The sequence below is a fragment of the Pelobates fuscus genome, chromosome 7 (assembly GCF_036172605.1).
Source record: "Pelobates fuscus isolate aPelFus1 chromosome 7, aPelFus1.pri, whole genome shotgun sequence".
Lineage (NCBI taxonomy): Eukaryota > Metazoa > Chordata > Amphibia > Anura > Pelobatidae > Pelobates > Pelobates fuscus.
Window position 1 is genome coordinate 170348849 of NC_086323.1, and position 21925 is coordinate 170370773.

At 41.3% G+C, this 21925-nt stretch overlaps 1 protein-coding gene across 3 annotated transcripts in view; it reads left to right on the forward strand.

The window, feature by feature from the left end:
- PHF2 (PHD finger protein 2) overlaps positions 1–21925 on the forward strand; it is a 223977-nt gene that overhangs the window by 134170 nt on the left and 67882 nt on the right. For all 3 annotated transcript variants that reach the window (XM_063426922.1, XM_063426921.1, XM_063426923.1), the window contains exons 8-13: positions 1136–1223; positions 5291–5397; positions 7260–7351; positions 8405–8494; positions 18694–19116; positions 19719–19838. In XM_063426922.1, coding sequence (XP_063282992.1) covers positions 1136–1223; positions 5291–5397; positions 7260–7351; positions 8405–8494; positions 18694–19116; positions 19719–19838 — 920 coding nt within the window. The remainder of the gene's footprint in view (positions 1–1135; positions 1224–5290; positions 5398–7259; positions 7352–8404; positions 8495–18693; positions 19117–19718; positions 19839–21925) is intronic.

Consider the following 21925-nt stretch of genomic DNA (forward strand, 5'->3'; position numbering starts at 1 on the left):
TTGCTAACACACTTTTCCTTAGAAATATACTTGTTTAAACCGTGAACGGAGAGACAATGTCCAACTGTACACACACTATATTTTGCTACATGCTGATGTATTCCTGATCGTTCCTGAATGTACTTGTCTTTATGCCTCAATAAAAATTCTAATGACAAAAAGTCACATTACTTTGATGTCTTTTCTAGCATGAAGTAGATATTTCTTGTTATATTTCTCCTGAATAAAATAGTCCATAGTGTATTTCAAGCCCAGGTTTCATTTAAAGGGCTCTAGAGAGTGGATTTCGCAATTGTTTTTTGTTATTTATAGAATGCTAGATGCAATAATTATGCATTTAAGAATATTCACCTCATTTACAGAAAATTTCCAAGCTCTGATTCTCCTGAAGTAACATCAGTTTCTACCAGGAAATGACTGAGATATTTTAGACAATCCTGGTCCTTTCACCCCTTTCTCCTAGATAGATGTAGGTTTCCCATAAATCCGTATGTTACTGAATAAAAGCCGTTGGCTTTATTTTTTTTTTTTTTTGCATATGCAGGCCTGCTGTACAGCTAATGACAAAAACTTGAACTGTAGATGTACATTTCCCTTAAATAACTTTATATTGCTTTATAATAATGTACAGTTGCACGTTTCTTCTTCCTTAGCATATATCTGTATTCTGATTTTGAAGAAAGAGAATTATGGGGTGAAAGGTTTTTATTTATTTCTTTTGCATCTTTAAAAAAAAATTTAAAAAAATAATAAAAAATAAACTTGCTACTGGCATCGCAAATAAAACAGCTTGACTTACTTGCATGCTCCCCTATTAGTTTTAGTCTTACATCCCATGCACAAGGTGTGTCTGTTTAATGTTGTATTCATACACACAATAACTAGAGCTATTTCGACAGTTAGTAGGGACCAAACGGACTAGTACTTGTATGAAGTGCTTCTGTCGTTGTGATTTTAGATCATCTCTATATTACTGTTTTTAAGTCACTTGAATGGTTTCCTTGATAGAAGAGATATGGTAATGATATATCATGAATACTGACTTTCTAATGGACAATAAAGATGTTACAGACAAAAAATATCTTCCTTTATATAGCAGTTCTGTAATTGTTGACATTTGTTTCCTCTCCGGTAGGTTGGATTTATGCAACGCTGACCCCAGTAGACTGCTTAGCATTCTCCGGTCATTTCCTGCACAGTCTGAGCTGCGAAATGCAGATGAGGTATTGCAATACATTTGCTTTATTGAGAAATGTTTTTTTTATCTGTGTTACAGCATTGGTGAAAATATTTAGATATGGTATCAAAACCTTATCACACCCCTACATCTTGTGTCATTTCCACCCTTTACTGCAAACTCAAGCTTTCAGATGTCTGGTATCTTGAAGACCAGTAAGGCAGTATAAACCACCTCAGGCTGGCCTCATAATTTGATCAGCTGGAAGTCTTCATAAGTTCTAACATGAAAGATGTTGTCACCAACGAAAAAAACTGAATAAAATGTAACTGCTGTTTTTATCTCCGATAACATGCGTCAAAATTAATACTTGAATATATCTAAGGTTACAGAGATAGTGATTGTAGAATCCATGATATAGTTTGAATTGTTCTAAATATCCTTTGATTTAATATTGTGCTACTTTTTTAAATTTTGCATTTAATAATCGCAATCAAGCTGCAACCAACAGCCATTATTTTTAGAGTTAATCAAGCAAAAGATTTGTTCACTAATCTTGTTTATGTCATGTTTATGAGTGTTACCTGGCATTAAAAAAAAAATCCTAAATAATCGCCATCCCCTTTTTCCTAAAATCTGTAGTTAAGTTTGTTTGTTACACTTGTGTGCTATCAGGGCAGACATGTTGGACCTTTTGTTGCTATACCTGTGCATCTGTGGCATCTTTGCACTCACTCCTGATGCCCATTGATGTACTTATGCTGCATAGAGGTTCACTGCAGCCTTTAGCTGGTCCCTTTTTTTTAGTGTCACTCAGATAATGCATTAAAAAAAGTAAAAGTATAAATAGGGGAATAGTACTGAGCGTGCGTGCAAATGTTACCATGTATATGAGTTTATTTAGTCGCTAAGCACATGAGACCAAAGTAATTTCATATATGCGAGCTACATTACAATTATATCTTATGGAATGCACGTAGGCATGTATACAGTGGTGAGCTTTGCTTTGACGTCAAGCTTTCTTATTGGCACTGCACATGCAAATACTGGGATATTCCTGTTAGAAATGACATTGAAAGATAAACTGAATTCTGCAGGGTTTACATGGTTTCTAAAGACTTATTTTTTGTTTTTAAAGTACAAAACTTAGAGATCTTCCATCATGTACACCAAGGCAAGGTACCATAGCATACTCTAAGCTATTGGTGCCTTGGTGCAAAGAGCTTAGCGGGCTTGGTGTAAAGAGCCTGTCCTTCTCTAACAATTGCAAATGCAGTGAAATATCCCTGTTGGTGAAATATCCCTAAGAACACATCTAGTGCCTGTCACTCAAACAGCCACTAGAAGTTTTTTCCCTTTTATGGTCCGGCAATATTTGCAAGACCAATCTTTGGCATGAAGAACGCTCCCCATGAAGATGCATTGGTATAATGCATCCCTACGAGGAAAAACTGATTGGTGGGAAACAATGGATTGGTTGATATCATCAGTGGTCTCAGCCAGGGGCAGAGAGGCAAATGTGTGGAGACAGGAGCAGCACTATTAATCTAAATCATTAACAATAGAATTTCAAACTCATCTTTAACTTACTACTAAGCATGAAAACATGTCCAGGTCCCTGGAGTTATCATTTAACTTGAATAAAACTTGCTTTGTTTTCAAGTAGGTTTTTAATGTGTATAGATATCATCCAATACATGGGTGTTCTTTACAATTATTTTTTGTTTATCCTTATGGACAAATGAGATATACTGTTATCATAGCAATCTGGTCCCTAAAGGCTATATGCCAAGATGTAGTATCATGTTTTTTGAACATTAGCAGCTATAAACAGACTTGCTACCTTTAAGTAATTAGGCATAATTTTTCATAAGGATCTTTAAATGTTAGTTTGTTATGGTAGAATTATTCCATCATTGGTTCTTAAGGGGTTAAACATTTTCCTTATTCTCCAAGACATTTGCTCAGCTCTTCTATATTTATTTTTTTTAATTTTTTTATTTACGGTATATAAATTCTTTATTTTTGGTGCATATAGTAAGTTTAACATATTCGCTAGCATTGCCTCAACGGCTTTTGCCTGCGCATCAATCAACATATAATAACATTTGTTAGGAATGCATAACAGTGCACATTTTATATTTTGAAGAAAAAGACAGTAGTATGTTGTAGTAACTTTAACGCTTGAAGTGTGTTACAGTGGGCTATGACCTATAAACTAGGATCCATGTCTTGTGTAGCTTGCTCTTATGTCGCTTTGTCGTCTGGGGTGTGAAACCCCCTAATTAAAATCGTCTGTGTATCTTAGGAGCTCGTCAAGTCATGTATTTTCCTCTTGGACGCTTAGTTATAATATAGGTTGTGGTTGACATTAAAAAATAAGGGGAGAGGAGAGTACTGGATTAGGGGACCTTAACGTTTGGTCTGGGCTATAAGTTGTCGTCTGGTAGTTGAAGGTCTTGCGTAGTCCCTAACCGGAGGGGACGTCGGGGGGGGGGGGGGGTGTGCTGGGAAGTCGGCCTACGTAGGGCCCTGTTATGTTCATCGCTATAGTACGGGCTATAGTGGGCACAGACTTTTTCTGGGGTATCCGTCAAATCAGTGCAGTGGGAGTAGAAATAGGGGTGCTCAATATGAAGGTTGTGTCAAATGAGCGCTAGAGTCTTAATCTGGGGCTGAGGTGTGATTCCCTATGACGCTGCTCCATGTCCATGTCAGGGGACAAAGGTGGTGATGTTGTCGATATCGCATGTCCCACTGGTATCTTAGACCTTCCACTCCTGCAGGGTGTCTCTGATGCCAAGCGCTGTCAGGAATGTGTTGGCCTCCGCCGCATCGGTGGCCTTGAACTGGGTACCTTCTTTAATTACTGTGAGTGATCGAGGGGCAGTCCATCTATATGTTATCCCTGCCTCTTGCAGCCTTTGGGTGATGGGTTTCATAGTCTTTCTCCACAGTAGACTGGTGCGATGAAGGTCTTGGAAGAGTGAGATTTTGTGGGTCTCAAAGTCCATAGGCGATTTATTATGGATTGCTCTCATCAATGCTTGTTTGTCTTGTCTTGTTCTGCATCGCAGTATAATGTCCCTGTGTGCTGCGAGCGGCGCCCTAGGGGATTTTGCGATACGGTATGCGCCGTCATGTGTGAATTGCTTCGCCTGTTTTGCTGGGAGCAATGTAGTTATTTGGCGTCTTATGAGGTGCGGTAATTCTTCCGTGGTTACTGCTTCTGCGACCCCCCTGATCTTTACATTCTTCTGGCGGGATCTTTCATCCAGTAAGTCTAGTCTCAGAGACATGTGTGAGTGTTGCTCTTGTAGTTTCGTTACGGTGTCTCTCACTGCTGCCAGGTTGCTTTGCAGATCGGCTATGTTTGTGTCAGACGCCTGGATGCGGGCAGTGACCGCCCGTACCTCGGTCCGCACTGCTGCTGTGTCTGCGGCAAAAAGCTTTTGGATTCTGTCGAAGAGGTTATCAATGTCCTGTTTTGTTGCAGGTTCAGTGTTGGTGTTGTTGGGGTTTGTGGAGATGGGAGCCCCCCTGTAGATGGTCCCTGTGTGTCTTCACTCACCCCTGCTTTCTCCTGGTAGTCATAGGCCCCTGGTTCGGCCTGCTCCAGCTCTCTGGGCTTGGGTGTGCGTTGAAGCAGCTTGTCGATGTCCTGTGTGTCTTTGGGTATGGATGCCTGGGATTTGTGGGATTTTTTTGCCCATCTCCTCCGGCTCTGGTGTCTGCGCTTGCCGTTGATCGGGTGTGAGCCAATCTGTATCCCACCAGGCTGCGCCTGCATGCGGTCTGTATTTCTGGCTGGCCGCTTGGGAGGCCTTTGAAGGCCGGCGTTTCTGCTTTGCACCCTGTTGCAGAAAGAAAAGCATCGACGTGTGCCGTTTGTTCTCCCGGAGCTGAATCTGGTCGCCCCGGCAGTCGGGGTGTGCTCGTTTAGGTTTTATTCTCTTTTTGCACTGCAGGATTAGTGGAGCTCCTGAAATGGCGTATGTGCCGTTCGCCCGCTAGGCTCCAGCTCTTCTATATTTCACTTTGATTTGTTTATTAAGGTGCATTTGAACCAAACGTTAGATTTTCCTGTTTCATGACCTATAATCTGACCCACAGAGCGTATGAATTAGAAAGAAGATTGAAAATCGTCAGCTTGACCCAGTTCCCAAACTACGAGACAGCGTGCTGGTACGTGGGAAGACATCTGCTAGAGAAGTTCAAAGGTACAGTGTCTTCATTTTAATTGAGTTCTTGGCTCATTCACTGAAGTGTGATAGTCTTTTGCTGACATTGCCACCTAGAAATATCCCTGTTAAAGATGATATGTCATATATGGGTAAGTTATAACATTTTTCAGAATGCTCTTGGTAAATTGTCAGTACTGTAGAATATAAACCACTTTGATACAGGATTTGACAAATCCATGCCTGGTATTTGTTGGTTTGCACATTAGAGAAAGTGACCACACACACCTTCATCAAAGCCTTAGTTGGTGTTCACATGACGTTTGAGTATCATTGGATTATACTGACGTTTTCTGATTGTGATGAGGTTGAATCTTGACATAAAATTGCCTCCTTTGTTTAATACTTGACGAAGACCTACCTTGATCTAATTTTTGTTCAGTTTGCTTTAACGATGCAGTAAATATGGAGTGCTTTTCATGCTTTTTTGATTTAAAGGGTTACTAATTTGAAGTGGTAATGATGGTATGAGTCTGGATGTGCAGCTATATACACATCCAGACATAAATCACCTTTTGTGCTGACAGCTAGTTACACACCTGGCACACATGACACTAATGTCCATATTGTGCATATTTAAAGTCTGCCATCAGCACAAGGTATGGGCCAGAGAAGGGGGCAATAGGCCTCCCTTTATGGTTAATATTAGGGCCTACATAATCCACCCATGTCCCCTCATGGCCAGATAAGGGGACAATAGGACCCTCCTTTATTTTAAATATTAGGGCCCCCGTGGCAGGTGGCGGCACACAGAGGTTAAATACCTCCGATATTGGAATACGGGAGTCTTATGTGGCCCCGATAAGCTTTTCATTTATTTATTTATTTTTTCTTTCTTCTTTTTCATGTGGTGGCTAGCTAGCAAGTGCTAGCCAGGCACCACATACTTAACTATTGTGCCACCAAGAGTTTTTAAAATTTACTTCAAATTATTAATTTACTTGGAAAATAGCAAATTAATGATTAATGAACCTACAACTTGCCGGCTGCTTTCGGTTTATCATCGGCTGCCATGCTATTCCTATGCTGGAAATTGATACGGATGCAATTAGCGGTGACTTTTCATTTGCTTCTGAACAAATGTTACAGTATTGATTGGACCGACTGAATCCTGGCCACATTTGATTTAATGAATAACCCCAATTGTTACATAATACCATGTAGGTCTTTGCTGTCACTGACTTTGCACACTGTTGGTTAGTAACATTTTTTTTTTTTTTTAATTCTTTATTTTTGCACACAATAGGCAGAGCAAGAGCAATACAACTGTGAGGCTTGCACAGAAGCCAACATTCAAAAGAACAGTCTTGTAAATACAATATTTGACATCAGCCCATATGACAAGCCTCTTTATAAATTCTGTACCACTTGCCTCCCATCGAGGATTTTGTGTTTTACAATCAGGCTATGCATCCTAAAAAGGAGCCCCAACTCTATCCATGTCAGATTTTACTTTAGGCTCCCTCAATTCTCCGTCAGTATAATCATGCCTGAGTGAGGGAAAAAACAAAAACTGAGACATTGAAAATAGAAAAAAGGTAAAGAAGAACAATACCCTTGGAAACCTGTTGGTTAGTAAATTGTATACAATTATAACCAACATTTTTCATAGCATGTGTATATATCATACATATTGCAAAACCTGCTAATTTTTCATTTATTATTTTTTGATACATTTGATGTTTGGAAAGTCTGGTGACTGCTCATTAAGAAAGGCACACATTTTCTAGACTTTGCAAACACTAAATGCTAGAATTGGGTCTTACTCACAAATTCTTCACTGTTGGAAAGGTGCTTAATACTGTAATTAATAGTAAATGCTTTATATATTTTTTTCCTAGCATTACATAAATCTGGGAAACAGCCAGTACCACACCTTGTTCAAGCGGCCAAAATTCTGAATGGTGCATTTAGGTCGTGGACTAAAAAAAATGTAAGAATTTCAATAATTATTTTCACAGATACTGAACATATCCATGTAAGTAACAAAGAGTGTGAGTTGCATGTTGTTCGTTCAACAACATCATTTGGTTATTCAGGCCAGCCTTAGATGCCTTGTGTTAAACTTTGGAGTGGTATCTCTTATGTGTTCCTGTGTGTGTTCAACACCGGTAAATATTTTGCTGGTTGTCCTGTGTACATGCAATGGAAGTAAGTGTATACTGGTGTTTTTGTGTGGGTGCAATATCACAAAGTCTGTAAAACTATCTCTTAGCACTACTAGGTGCCAACAGAATGATCAGGCAGACAATTAAAGGGCTTAACCCATAAAAATAGACATTAAAGGAGTTACCAAAGTATAGACTTTCCCCCAAAACAATTGGTGTTCCTGTGTGCATACAATATCAGTAAGTTTGTATGTTGGTGTTCCTGTGTGCGTGAAATGTCATAGTGTGTGTGTGTGTCAGTGTTTTTGTGTGTATACCCGTGTGCAGTGCATGGACAAAAATGTGGTCATGAGCTCATATAAATTATGTAAGGTGCAACTAAAAAATTTAATTCCCATGATGTTCAGCCACCAGCCTTAAGGACTTCCTGTGTGAACTGTAATTCACAGCATAGCTAAAGGCCAGGCCCTCCAAAAGTTTTCAAAGTATAATTCCCATGATGCCTAACCAATCTTATGGGTAAGCATCATGGTAATTGTATATCATGTGTATGTTTGTAAAGTCCCCAGTTATCTCTCCTCAACCATCCCTAGTTATCTTTTCCTAACCCCTCCATCTCTCTCCCCTTCCAGCTATCGTTTCTGCTCTCCCTCCAGTTATCTCTCTCTAGACCCCTCCAGTTATTGAGCATTAGTTTAGTATTAAGGCTGGAAAGGAAGGCAGTGTTCTGCACTAAGCAATGACCTCACAGTTTGCATATCCATGATACCACTGTTATGACCTGATACGTTATGAAGTCACCCTTTACGTAAAAAGTGCAGAATTGTTACATATTAATGATGGCCATCAGTTTATATTATGTTCTGTTTATTTTTTAGGCCTTGCTAGAACATGAGGATGAACTTCCGGAACATTTTAAACCATCACAACTCATCAAAGACCTCGCCAAAGAAATCCGACTAACAGAAGTACGCATTGTTTTGAATTTCTATTCTTTAGGGACCTATTAGTTAATTGTCAATGGCAATAAGTTCTTACCATCTCACATAGCTATTAAGAGAGAGTCCCTGTCCCATGTCAGTCAATGGAGTATATTCGCAGCATGGTCTTGTCACCAGTGGGGTACCTCAGGGATCTGTACTTGTTTTAAATCGTTTTTATTATCAGCACATTGTAGATGTGGAAATCAAACATAATATTGTAAAAGCATATGGTCGCCTACGCAGAGGCGTAAATATTGAAACAGGTAAACTGAACATGTGCAGTTAATTTAATTAGACAGGTGTGTACTCTGCGTACTTTAAGATATATTGTCTAGGCGAATATAACCTAGTGTGATTTGGGTTTGTGTAGTTGTCTTGTGTTAGCTGGTTTGCGTAGTAGTTTTGTGTTAGCTGGTTTGTGCAGTTGCCTTTTGTTAGCTGGTTTGTGTAGATACTTTTTGTTAGCTGGTTTGTGTAGTTGTCTCATGTTAGCTGGTGTGTGTAGTTGCTTTTTGTTAGCTGGTTCGTGTAGTTGCTTTGTGTTAGCTGGTATTTGTAGTTGTCGTGTGTTGGCTAGTTTGTTGTGAATGTGTATTTATTCCACCTGTGTAATCATAGCATATACATCACGTTTCGTCATTTTGGTGCCTGCACAGAGGCACTGCATATTGTACATCTGGTATGAACTTGTACACGGTTAGTCATCGGGTGCGACCATTGCAATAGTATATTGTTCCCTGTATCTAAGTGGTTAATGCCGATATTTGTGCTGGTATTGGCAGTGCCACCTGGTCATATTTGCTTGGGATAGGGAGAGCGTTTTTGTGACTCAATAATTACACGAACGTGTGATTGTGTCCGTGTTAAGTGGATGCGATTGCGTTGTTCAATACCGGTGGTTTATTGGTTTGTGGATGCGTCTTACCAGGCGGGGCTTGCTCTGTCTTGGTGAAGGTGGTGTATGTGTGTCTGTGTGGTGTCAGAGTAGTTGAAGGGCTGTGCCGCCACGTATGTTGCGTGTGCCCTCTCCCTCCCACCCACCAATCCCCGGTTACTGAAGGGGTGAAAACCCCTTCAGTGACTTACCTGAGGCAGTGGCGATGTCCCTCGCCGCTGTCTCCTCCTCCGCGACGCTCCTCCTTGTGATTGCGTCGGCCGGTGGGCGAGACTGATCTCGCCCACCGGCCGAGGAGACCTAATGCGTATGCGCGGAAATGCCGCGCATGCGCATTACGTCTCCCCATAGGAAAGCATTGAAAAATCATTTCAATGCTTTCCTATGGGGTTTTGAGCGACGCTGGAGGTCCTCACACAGCGTGAGGACGTCCAGCGACGCTCTAGCACAGGTTTCCTGTGCTAGAAACTAGGAAGTGACCTCTAGTGGCTGTCTAGTAGACAGCCACTAGAGGTGGAGTTAACCCTGCAATGTAATTATTGCAGTTTATGAAAAACATGGTTAAGAGTAGTGGGAGTTGGCACCCAGACCACTCCAGTGAGCAGAAGTGGTCTGGGTGCCTGGAGTGTCCCTTTAATTTTATTTTTCAAATATTAAGGATCTGATACAAAGTTCCATTGTATTAAGAGGGTGAAACTAAGGCTAAGACGTGTCAAAATCTAATTTAATGGCACAAAAGTAGACGCTCTGTCTGGTAAAAACGAACCAAAAGCCTTTGAAGATTGACAGGTCTTTGACGAATAGGTATCATAAAGATAGCCCAGATGACTTCAAATGAATCACGAAATACAGAGTTCTGTAGTCAGGGGTCGCAGAGACCGTCTCCAGTCCATGGTGGCCTTAGACAGGTCTGGGTAAAAGGTAAAAGTGGAAAGGTGACTTATTGCGCACGGCCGCCATGAATGTCTGGCGATCTCGGCCGTGTTGAAATCTTATAATTACATTGTTTCCTTTTTCTGGTGTGCTGGTTTGATGTCTGGAGATGCGAAAGCAACTGTCTAGTGGCATCCCTTTGGCCTGTTTGGCCGTAAAGAGCGTGGTGAGCAATCTGCAAAATAAGTGCGGCAGCTCTGCGGTCTCTACCACTTCAGGTAGGCCTCGGATTTTAAGATTCTTTCAGCGCCTCCTGTCCTCCAGCGACGCCAAATTGTCTTGATGCTGTGTTTGTGTCTTTTGCAGGGCAGAGATTTGTTGCTCCACTGTATTCAGTCGGGATTCATGTACGGCGGTATTAAGCTCCGCATTTTGCAGGCGGGCTACCACTCCACTGATCTCGTCTCGGAACACTCCTATGTCGGCTGCTATATTGCGGCGTAGTTCACCCAGCATGTCTTTGAGCTTTTCCTCTGTTAAGCTAGAGTTCGTGGGTGGGTGAGTCGATCTGCTCATCGCCCCAGCGCCGTAGTCGTCTTCTTCAGTCTCTGTGGCCTCGCTAAATGAGTGGTATAGGCCTTCCAGCTGTGGCGCCATGTCAGGCCTCTGGTAGTTTTGAGGCCTCCGCAGGAGTTCTCCGATGTCCGCGGTAGATGGAGGTCTGTCCGGCTTCGTTTTTTTGTTTCGCCGCCCCATGACTATCAGAGAGCAGGCAGCTGGCCAGGTAGCCGTGAAAAGTAGATTTTTTCCTCCGTTTTTATGGTTATTGTGCAAGTGTCTCTCGGAGCTCGAGACATGTGCGTCTTCTCGGTATGGCTGCTAGCTTCGCCCCATCTGCCATTTTTTTTTACGCATAGTCTAGTGCAAAGTTCAACAAAAAATATTTTTAATTTCTTTCCTTACTAAAAATAGTCATACTTTATTAATTTCAGGTCAAGAAAAATTTATTTATGTTTTTGAAATATACTACCTGTGCTTCAGTAAAATAGCCGTAGTGACATCAATATTACAAGGACCTGATATTTTCTTGAAACAACACTTACAACAACAACACTTACCACTTACTGTGCTCATCACACACTGCAACACAGTTGTCAGTGAAGAAGTCCAGATGAGAAAGTGGATTTTGAGTGAAATATTGCAGCCTAATTGATTATACTTTTGTACAAAGGTTGTTTGCAAGCTCAACATAGTTTCCAGGTTACCCATGAAGCCATGCACAACACCTTTCAAAGCTTCCCAAACTCTCGAATTACCCTTGAGGACTCACCCAAAGTTTTCATCTGTAAGATGTTCACAAATTTGCAGACCAATAAAGATTCCTTCCACTCTGCAGTGGACATTTTTACTCTCCGGTACTTGAAAGCTTCTCCATGCTTGTTCATCCCCATTACAAAATTCTTCACGATTCCAAGTTTGATGTGCAAAGGGGGCAGAAGAATTTTCCATGTGACTGTGCTGAACATTTTTTGCCCTGAACACATAATTTCCCTTGGAGGACAGACTTTTTTCTCTTAGCAGACCTAGCCTGGCTGTCCCTCTTACACAGGAAGAATACTTGGTGAATCCCAACTACAAGCCCTGCAAAACTGCAATTGTCTTCAGGTCTCCACAGATCTGCCATTAATGGTCTTTGTACGTAAGAAGTAATTTCATATGGTTTCTTTATATGGACAGCATGGCCTACGGCAGTCCTAGGTGTCTGCACTCCATATGTTGTGGACTATGCTTTGGCAGCATTATGGCTGTTTTTTTGGTAAAGCATTTTGGGAATGTAGTCCGCGGCACCTGGATTGCCAAAGGTTGCCTACCCCAATTGAAGAATCTACGAATAGCCTCCAGTCCTTTGGGTTGTGCTCCACACTCAAAGCTGTCATGAAACTATTGACATTACAACAGGCAACAAGGTTATTTTTCTTTTTAAAATATGGAAGCAAATATTCTTTGCCATTTCCTGTACACAGACACTTTGGCATTTGGTTGTAGAAGAGTCCCCTATTGGAGCCTTGATCCAAGAAGTTCTGCTTTTTTTTTTTTTTTTGTTAGGTCCAGGTCTCAAATTAGATCACTTAGTTCACCCTAAGTAATTCTTCACTCAGTGACTCAGTTTGTGGTACAAAAGCAGGATCATGTGATGATAGGCTCAGGTTATTTCTCCTTCACTCTAGGCCCATCTTAATCAGCCTACAGACTGTACTCTTCTGGAGGCTGCGATATAGGCAGATCGTCAGATAGCTGATGGGATTTTGGAGCAATTTACACTCCACTTATATTTTCTTGACCTGCCATGAGGTGCCCAGACGACAGGCTCTCTTCACGATTAAAGTGTTTATGGGTAGAAAATGTCACATGACCACACACATAACAAAAATTGTCAGTAATGTTAACACATTTATGTGGCATCCTGGCTTTATTTTTTTTATTCTTTATTTTTGTTCAGCTCATTGGCATGAGAAACTCAAGATTGTAAAGTATATAATAACATATAGGATAAGGCACAGTTTTAAACAGAGTAATATATCAATCAAAGCCAATGAACTAAGGTTTTTGATGTTATATAGAGTAGGAAGATTAGGCAAATATGGCCTAGCAACCGCAAGCCATCATAGAGAATGCAGCCTTTGTATGCCCATTGAAGATAATCGCAAACCGCTTGGTTGCGCGAGTGCGGTCGCTAGTCAGGTAGCCGGGAGGTTTGATAAATAAAAAGGAGGGACATATGGAGTATAAGAAATAAAATGAATAATTTTACCGAAGGGCAGGCTATTTCAGCTACTGCCTGTTCTCAGTATTATCTTGTGCCCTATTTTTTTCTCTCCATAAGTTTAAAGGGTAATCCAGACGTGGACCCCTTGCTCACGGGGCCTAGAGAGATATCAGCTTTGCCTCACTGATGATGCCTAACAAGGCTAAAATGATCGTCTGGGGTTGCTGTATCTCTCGTGCAGAGGGAACTTGCTGGCATTTCGGATCTGCACTGCCCGTATGGGTGGGACCAGTCTGATATGTTTCAGAGATGTTCTCTCTGTAATGGCACAAGATGAGCTAAAACCAGCTTGAGAACTGAGCGGGGACCCACCGAAGGGCAGGCTATTTCAGCTGCTGCCTGTTCTCAGTATTCTCTTGCGCCCTATTTTTTGCTCTCCATTTGCATTGCTTAGGCCTACAGTCCAGTTGTGGCTTGTGCTGCTCGGTTAGTAAGGTCTGGACTGATGGCTGATGGCTATGCTAGTTTAATGCCTCTGGGCCAAATTGTGCTCTGTCACGCAGTAGGACTCTAGTAAAGAGGCTGAGGGGAGGGGGCTGTGAAAGGCGATTGGCCATGCTGCCCATTTTTGTATTACGCATGGTGCGCCATATCTATCATATTATTAAATTGTGTAACTGTCAGAACAAAAACCAAAAAAAAACAGTGAAAAGACATGCATTTAATTTGTAAGAAATCAGAAGTTTAGAACAGAGTTTAGTTCTGGTCAGCAGATAATGCTCTGTACTTCGTGGGCAGGATAGAGCCGCAGGTTGTGGCGACTGGGTAGGCTTCTGAGAACGCCCTCTGAGGGACAAAAGGGGTCCCTTTCTCTGGGTCCTATCTATGCGCAGGTTTAGGTGCGGCTTGTTGACCCGTTTTGTTCAGGGAGTCCCGTGGTTGGCCCAGCTTCTCCAGTAGTGCAGCCGCACTTTGTAGGTCTTGAATAGAGTGTGTGGAGTCAGCATGTATGACCGTCAGTCTGCGAGAAGCAGAAGCACCCTCTGTACCGGATGCCATGTTCCCTGAGGAGGGAGGTGAAGGGCTGCATGGATTTTCACCACTGCAAAGTATCTTCAGACAGGTCTGCATAGAAGGTTAACTCTAGTCAAATTTATATGGAGATGTCCGTTTAAGAGCTGTCTGAGAGCTGTCTTTGTAATTCTGGAAGCAGACCACCAAGTCTTTAGGTGCTGTGTCCGGGGCATTCCCTGGTTTTGGGATTCGGAATCTTTCATCAAGTACCACATTCTTGGCCTGTTTTGGTGAGAGCAAGGCTGTCAGCAGTCTCCGCAGGAGATGCGGTAGCTCTGTCGCTGCGATGTCTTTGGGTATTCCCCTAATTTTTTTATTATTACGGCGTCTCCTACAGTTGCTCGAATATCATGTGCTGCTTTTTGAGAGCTTGAACTTCCCTTTCCAGGGATGTGATTTTCAAGGCTCATGGGTCAAGACTGATTTTTTTCCTAGTTTGTTGGAATCGCTTCAGACTAGGTTTTTTTTCTTCTTTTGGATCAACAGCAAAAAGATATGTGAGGAAGGCTGAACTTGGTGAACACAAGTCTCTTTTCAGCTATGTAACTATGTAAGGCTTCCACTGTGCTCAGTCTGCCCACTTGGCCTATTACGTCTGTTCACAGCGAGGCCACATCCACCTGTATGAACCTCCGCAGGTCTGACAAAATGTCTTTCAGCGTCTCAGCAGTCACTGGTGTCGTGTCAGGACATCGGGGGACCACTTTTGGGTGATTAGCAGTCAGCTTGTTTGCATTTCCCATGCCCATTGCAAGCTCCTCTGAGGAATCATCGTAGGAATCCAGGTCGTAGGCCATCTCAGGCCCAAACGCACCATGTGTTTGGTCAAGCATATCCCCTATGTTCATGCCTGTCATGCCTGATCAGGTCTCGGTTATTTTGTTTTACGACCCATTGCTGACCAGAGCCGCCGTCAGGGTAGTTTGAAAAAATGTGCGGTAATAACGATTTAGTGCTGTAGTGCGTGGAGCCTCTCACATATGCGTCCTCCACTCAGTGCTTAGCACCGCCCCGGGTGTCCTGGCTTTTAACAGAAAGTATAACCACGTGACTGAAAACAATGAAAGAAATAACACTCTAGCCTTCACTACATGCAAGCTATACACAAACAATAAGCAAAACAAGGCCTACAGCAAGCATGTCAAACTCAAAGGCTAACACGGGCCAACTAAACAAGGTATAAGTTTATGTGGGCCACAAAAACCCCCCAAACATCAGTTTTCATAGAAAGGTTTATTTAGAAAAGTACAGTATAAAAAGAGTTGCCTAACTGACACTGGACGTCCTCACGCTCGTAAGGCTTCAAAGTAAACAAAAGAGCTAATTTATTTTAGGGAGACGTGCATTTGCATATCATCAAACTTGATGATCTTAGCCATTCCAATGCTTTCCCATAGAAAATCATTATGAGGCTATTGTGCATGTGTGGCAAAAAGCTGCGTGGCCAATCAGCATCTCCATGGGGAGAGTTCAGCACCTCCATGCTGACCCAATTTAATACACAGCCCACAAATCCAATACATTGCCCACAAATCCAATACACTAACCCCCTCCCTCCATTCTAATATACTGCCCCCTCCACCCAATCTAATACACTGCCCCTTAATCTAAAACACTGCCCCTCCTCACTCCACTCTAATTGAATCCACTGCCCCCACTCCCTCCATTCTAATATACTGCCCCCTCCACTCAATCTAATACACTGCCCCTTAATCTAAAACACTGCCCCTCCTCACTCCACTCTAATTGAATCCACTGCCCCCACTCCCACCACTCTAATTTAATACACTGCCCTCCCTCCCCCCAAATTAATACACTACCCTCCTCCCTCCCCCAATATAACACACTGCCCCCACCACTCGAATACACTGCCCCACCACTCTAATACACTACTCCCTCCCACCACTCTAATAAACTTTATCACCACTTTAACCCCTTAAGGACCAAACTTCTGGAATAAAAGGGAATCATGACATGTCACACATGTCAAGTGTCCTTAAGGGGTTAATACACTCCCCCCCCAAATAAATACACTAGCGCCCTTACTCCCCTAAATTAATGTACTGCCCCCTCCCTTCCTAAAATTAATACACTGCCCTTCCCCAATGTAATACACCGCCCCTCTCCTCCCCAAATTAATATACCACCTTCCCCAAATGTAACATACTGCCCCCCCTCCCACTACTCTAATACACTGCCCTCCCCTAAAATGAATACACTGGTCCTGTCCCTCATCCAAATAAATTCACTATCACCCTTCCTCCCCTAAATTAATACACTGCCCCCTCCCTTCCTCAAATCAATACACTGTCCTTCCCCATTGTAATACACTGCCCCTCTCCTCCCCAAATTAATATACCACCTTCCCCAAATGTAACATACTGCCCCCCCTCCCACTACTCTAATACACTACCCCCTTAAAATGAATACACTGGCCCTCTCCCTCCCCCAATTTAATACACTGCTACCCCTCACTTCCCAAATTAATATACTGCCCCCTACCTTCCTCAAATGAATACACTGCACACTGTCCCCAATTTAACACACTACACAGGAAGGAGGAGTGGCTGGCCTGCTCTGCAGACAGACAGCCACTCTGCCTTCTTGTGGCAGTGTGAGGGAAGACAAGAATCAGACAGGAAATATCTTTCCTGTCTTGCGGCTGGTCGCAGCCATAGCACAAAGCTGCCCCAGGGCAGGCAGGCTGCAAATATATTCATTGTGGGCCGCAAGCTTAACATGCTTGGCCTACAGTGACTCATAATTTCTTTATCCAGGTTTGCCACACCCTTTACTCTATACCCTACCCTACATCATCATACATGGGCTATATCTCGGAACTAAAGAGCTAACTGGGAGTTTTAAGTGTTATATTCGTTTTTTACATCCTGAAATCAATTAGACATATTTTCAAGTCAGAAACATTTTCATTGTTAAGCAGTATTATTAATTGACATTGGATGCTGAACGCTCCATTAAAGTGGAAAAAAAAAAGCAAATCAAAAAGTCACGGAATTAGGTTAGATGTTACCGTGCCGTGCCAAAATATGTCAGTGTATAGAGAAGACTTGACTACCTCTACATGTCTGTAAGTTAATACAATGGGATCCTCAGATGTAGCATTCTACTATTCACAAATTTCTGCTTAACCAATTCTGGCAAAGCATCCTTGGACATTTTTAACAATTGTTTTTATCAATTATTTTCAGAGAACTGTGCTATAGTGAAGTTATGTGTGTCAAAATCTTTGATTGTTATATCTCACTAACTCTTGAAAAGCAGAACTTTTTTCATTTCTGATTACACAATGTAGCATGGGCAGCTTTAAAACCACAGCTAAGAGAATTTATTTCTGAATCAGTTTTTTTCTTTTAATTCTTTATTTTGGTAGTGCATTGTTAAGTACGTACATAAGTAAACATAAACATGTCATAGGAAATAATGATATACATGTTGAGATTGTGGCACTTTTTCTTTTTTTTTGAGGCAAAGAAAATATTAACGATAAGTAGTATTCAGTGCTTGAGGAGAGATAGCAAGTAGAGAGTATACTGCTATAAACTACGCACTGACCTTGGTTAGATGGGTTAAAGATTCAATAAAATCGATGAGCTGTATACAGCCTGCCAGGGAATGGGTAATCTAGACATTTAGATAGATATGTATTAAAGATGTAATCGCTTATTAGTACGGGTCACGACATGGACAGGCAGCTATAGAGAGGCATAACTATTGTAACGGTATAACATGCTATAGTAGATTGTTAGTAGACTTGGTTGCATGTATGCAAGAGTACTGCACAAACAGTGGACTTATAGCATAGGGTAAAAGAAACAGGCTGTTAATTAAGTAGATTACTGTGTAACATGCTAGATAGTGAGGCTGATCACAATTAATAAACCACCGGCTGCGTCTAACTATTTGCACGAAAAGAGAAGTAATTTTACTAATAACTTAAGCAGAACAAACCAGGAGAATCAGTTTTTTTTAACATTTTTGTTATTTTTATATTTAACTTAATGATAGTAGCAACTAAAATCAGTGGATCATTGTAATTGCACCCTACTGAACTTTGCTACTGCACTCGGCATTTTTCAGTACCCTGCAGTCAATTTATTGGCTGAATATGTCTCTCTTAAACACTGAACCTGCATCTTTCTACAGACAAAACACAAAACCATGCATTTGTTCTGAGATTTCACTAGTTAGCCATGTCTGCCCAGACAGCTTTAAGTTGCACATACTGGCAGGGCGAACATGCACAGTGCTTTCCTGCCGTATGTTGGTTTAACATGCTGCCAATCAGTTAATCACACATGGGATCCCACACGGACTGCTAGCTGATTTTCTCTGGTAGAAAAAATACTAAAACATACTGATGTGTGTACTTTTTTTTCCTTTAAACTACAGCTGTCTGAGAAATTTAAACTTCATCCTAAATCCAGTAGCTGATGTTATATATATATATATATAACACTGAATGTAAGCAACCACAGTGAAGGGTGGTTGTATTTTGATGTGGTCAAACATGCTGATGGTGATGGTCTAAACATGTTCCTTTCTTTAACAATGCAGAATGCATCAAAAACAAACAAGACAGATGTGAGTGCCAATGAAAAGATAGAAGGAAGCAATGTGGTGGAAAAGTTGGAAAAAGAGGAACCTCCTTCTCCTCCTCCGATACCAGATACACCACCCCCTGTGGATAAACCTGCTAAAAAAAAGACTCCAAAGGGGGAAAAAATGCCCAAACCACCTAAGCCTCCAAAACCAGGCAAACTCCCCAAAGCAGAAAAACCTCCAAAGGCGGCCAAAGTCCCTAAAATCCCCAAGCCTCCAAAGGTTCCTAAACCTCCGAAGAATAAGGAAGGTGGAAAGAAGAAAGCCAAGAAGATGAAAGAAATCCCAATATCTCTTCCAACCACTCCTGATCTCGACCTCCTAGAGGCTCACACCAAGGATGCACTTGTTAAAGTTGACACTCCAAAGAAAGGGACAGTGAGTACAGTCTAATGGGGATTTGGCAATTGTAGAGGAAACAGCTTATTGGTTAATACAGGAAAGGGAAAGGGTATATTTGAGAGCAAGCTAACGTTGGAAAGGTAACGATGAAAGGACAAGTTGTTGTGGTTATGATAACAAGCCAGTCTAATTGTAAGAGGGTGGGCCAATCCATCATCAGGACTTTAATCCCATAAATCCTCCTACACAGCAAAAGTTTATGGGTAAATAGTTTATCTTCAAGAGCAGATCAGTTCACAGCCTGTGTTGTGCTTACATCATACAGACTCAACATGCAACTTGGACAAATTAACACAAACAATCCAGAACTCTAGTTCTAGGTAGCCTGATTGACAGCTCTAAGTAGTAGGCTCAGAGTTGCAGCAGTTTTTAAAGTATCTGAGCCACTCTGATTCTAGATAGTGCTTAGGGTGACCATGTGACTTGATTTTCTAAACCATTTTCTCAAATAATTGGGTTTCAAGGTACAGAACGTAAGTCACTAGAGGCTCAACATTTTTAACTAATCTAAAACTATTTAAATAACACATCCTGGTTATTCAGTAAATATATCCTTATCCATATTTTTTAACTTTCAGACACCTAAAGAGGAGATAACTGCTCCAATCAAGGGAGACACTCCAAAACAAAATGACATTGAGAAATTTGAAATCCGGGAGCAGAATAAACCCAAAACTGAAGCCAAATGGAAATACAAGGTAAAGGTAACCATACAGTCTGCAAATAATCTGTTAGGAATGTGAATAAATGCAAGGTACTGGGAGCATAACATCTACATATTATCTGGCAGGGAGTATATATAGTATTTTTAATGCCTATAAATAAGTGCTATAAATAAAAACAATAATATTTGTGTTCCTGTCCTACATTTAGTGTAGTTGCTCTTGAACCGCCACATATTGAAGCAGGGTGCACTTGTATAAATTATTGTTTATGAGGACTTAAGCCTGAACTTTTTTTTCTCATTTATATGATTTCTTTTAAAGAAGGCGGAACACCATATAATATAGGTATACAAATCATTACTGTCTTCCCAGAGCCTGACAAATTTTCAATATAGGGTAGAGACGAATACAGATATTGTAGAGAGGATGTGAAAAAGTTGTGGGGATCTACCACCACAGGATCCATGTGAATCTGTAGCAAGAAGGGAAATTGTATTCCTCTCATAACCTCCAAACTTTAGTATAAGGGGATGTCGTATTATGTACATTGATTGTTAGCCCATCCACCAGCTGGATATCATTGATCCTAAACTGATCCTTACTTCCCTGATGCCAGCGATTGAATCACTCCGCAAAATGGCAAAAATATACATCTGGCAGTAACTGTGATTTTGTTGTAAACTTTTAGGTTATAAGTAAGGAAGCCCTCTATTGGGATTAGTTGATACAGACCAGGGATCAGAATCAAATGATCTAATGAAAACCACCTCTTGTAAGCCTTATAACTGATGCCAATACTGTTGGACTTTGAGGCATTTGCATCCTCTCCAACATAACAACAGGTCTGTGTTGGTCTTTTAACTATTAAATAATGTAACTAGACCATCAAAATATTGTGTGACACGTCTGTTTCCTAAGTGTTTTCCAACACATCCCCATCCGATGCAGAAATTGCACCCTTTCGAGAATTTAGTGGAGAAGAGTCGGTTTTCAGTGCTAGAGAATTAAGTGGTTACAGCTTTCTCTGGGACATGAGCAAAGACCTGTACTTGTGAATATTTAAAATAGTCATGGAGGCTCAGGATAGTTGGCCGACAGAGAGGTACACCCTGCACCCTTCTAATCCACTGAAATCCGTGGCCCAGATTCTTTGCAAGACTGCTCTGTTGCACAGGAGTACGGTTATGGGTGAAAGAGGGGAGGACAATGGAGAATTTGTCTTTCAACTTATCCCAGACTTTCAGTGAGGCATAGAATACTCAATGTTGTGTTTGCAGAGTCAGAGCCCGTTACGTCACTTGTAACAATGAAAACCAAGTATTTAAAAATGGTGATTTGTAAGCCATAGGTAGTGTGGCTATGTGCTTGCCTGCAGCTGAGAGGTTTAGAGGGATGATAAATGCAGCTTCAATTATAAAACATTTTCATTGGAAAAAGTACCAACAAGCACTCGTGAATGGCTACTACACAGTACAGAAGAAATATACTTTATAGCATCTCCTTAAAGGGAGAGATTGAAAAGTTAGCCAGATTGTGGTATGCTTTGGATAGCCTCTATGAATCACATCATTTTAGAGAATTGGGATTAAGCAACAATTAACTGGATGTCACTATAAGGGTTTTGCTATTACATTAATCATTTTCAGTACCTTTATTTCTCTTTTTTTATTCATCCAGGCTGGCTTCTATCAATTCAGTAGAAATGCTATACACCTAAAAGTGAGAACAAAAGACTAGATACTTGTATACGTATCTATTTTTGTGTGCTCGCTTATGGGTATATTGCTTTTTCTATGTTATGTGTTATTTAGTATTTCTGTAGGTGACAGGAGAAAACACATTTTGTATACATCCATATGTATGCTGTTCAGAAGCATCAACACACTGTATTCTTTGATTTGTATTTTTTAATGTCAATTCAGTACTAATTTTCGTGCACAGTGTGCTATTCATTGACTTAAAGTTGATGCTCTCAGGCAAAGAATGGCTACTGGAACGGTTTCCGCCTTCTGCAGCTCTGCAGAAACCGGAAACGCGTCACCAGCTCTGAAAGGAGTCTCTATGCCCGGCGGGACCCAGGTAAGAGTGCAAACTGTTGCTAAATGGTTTGCCCCATGACT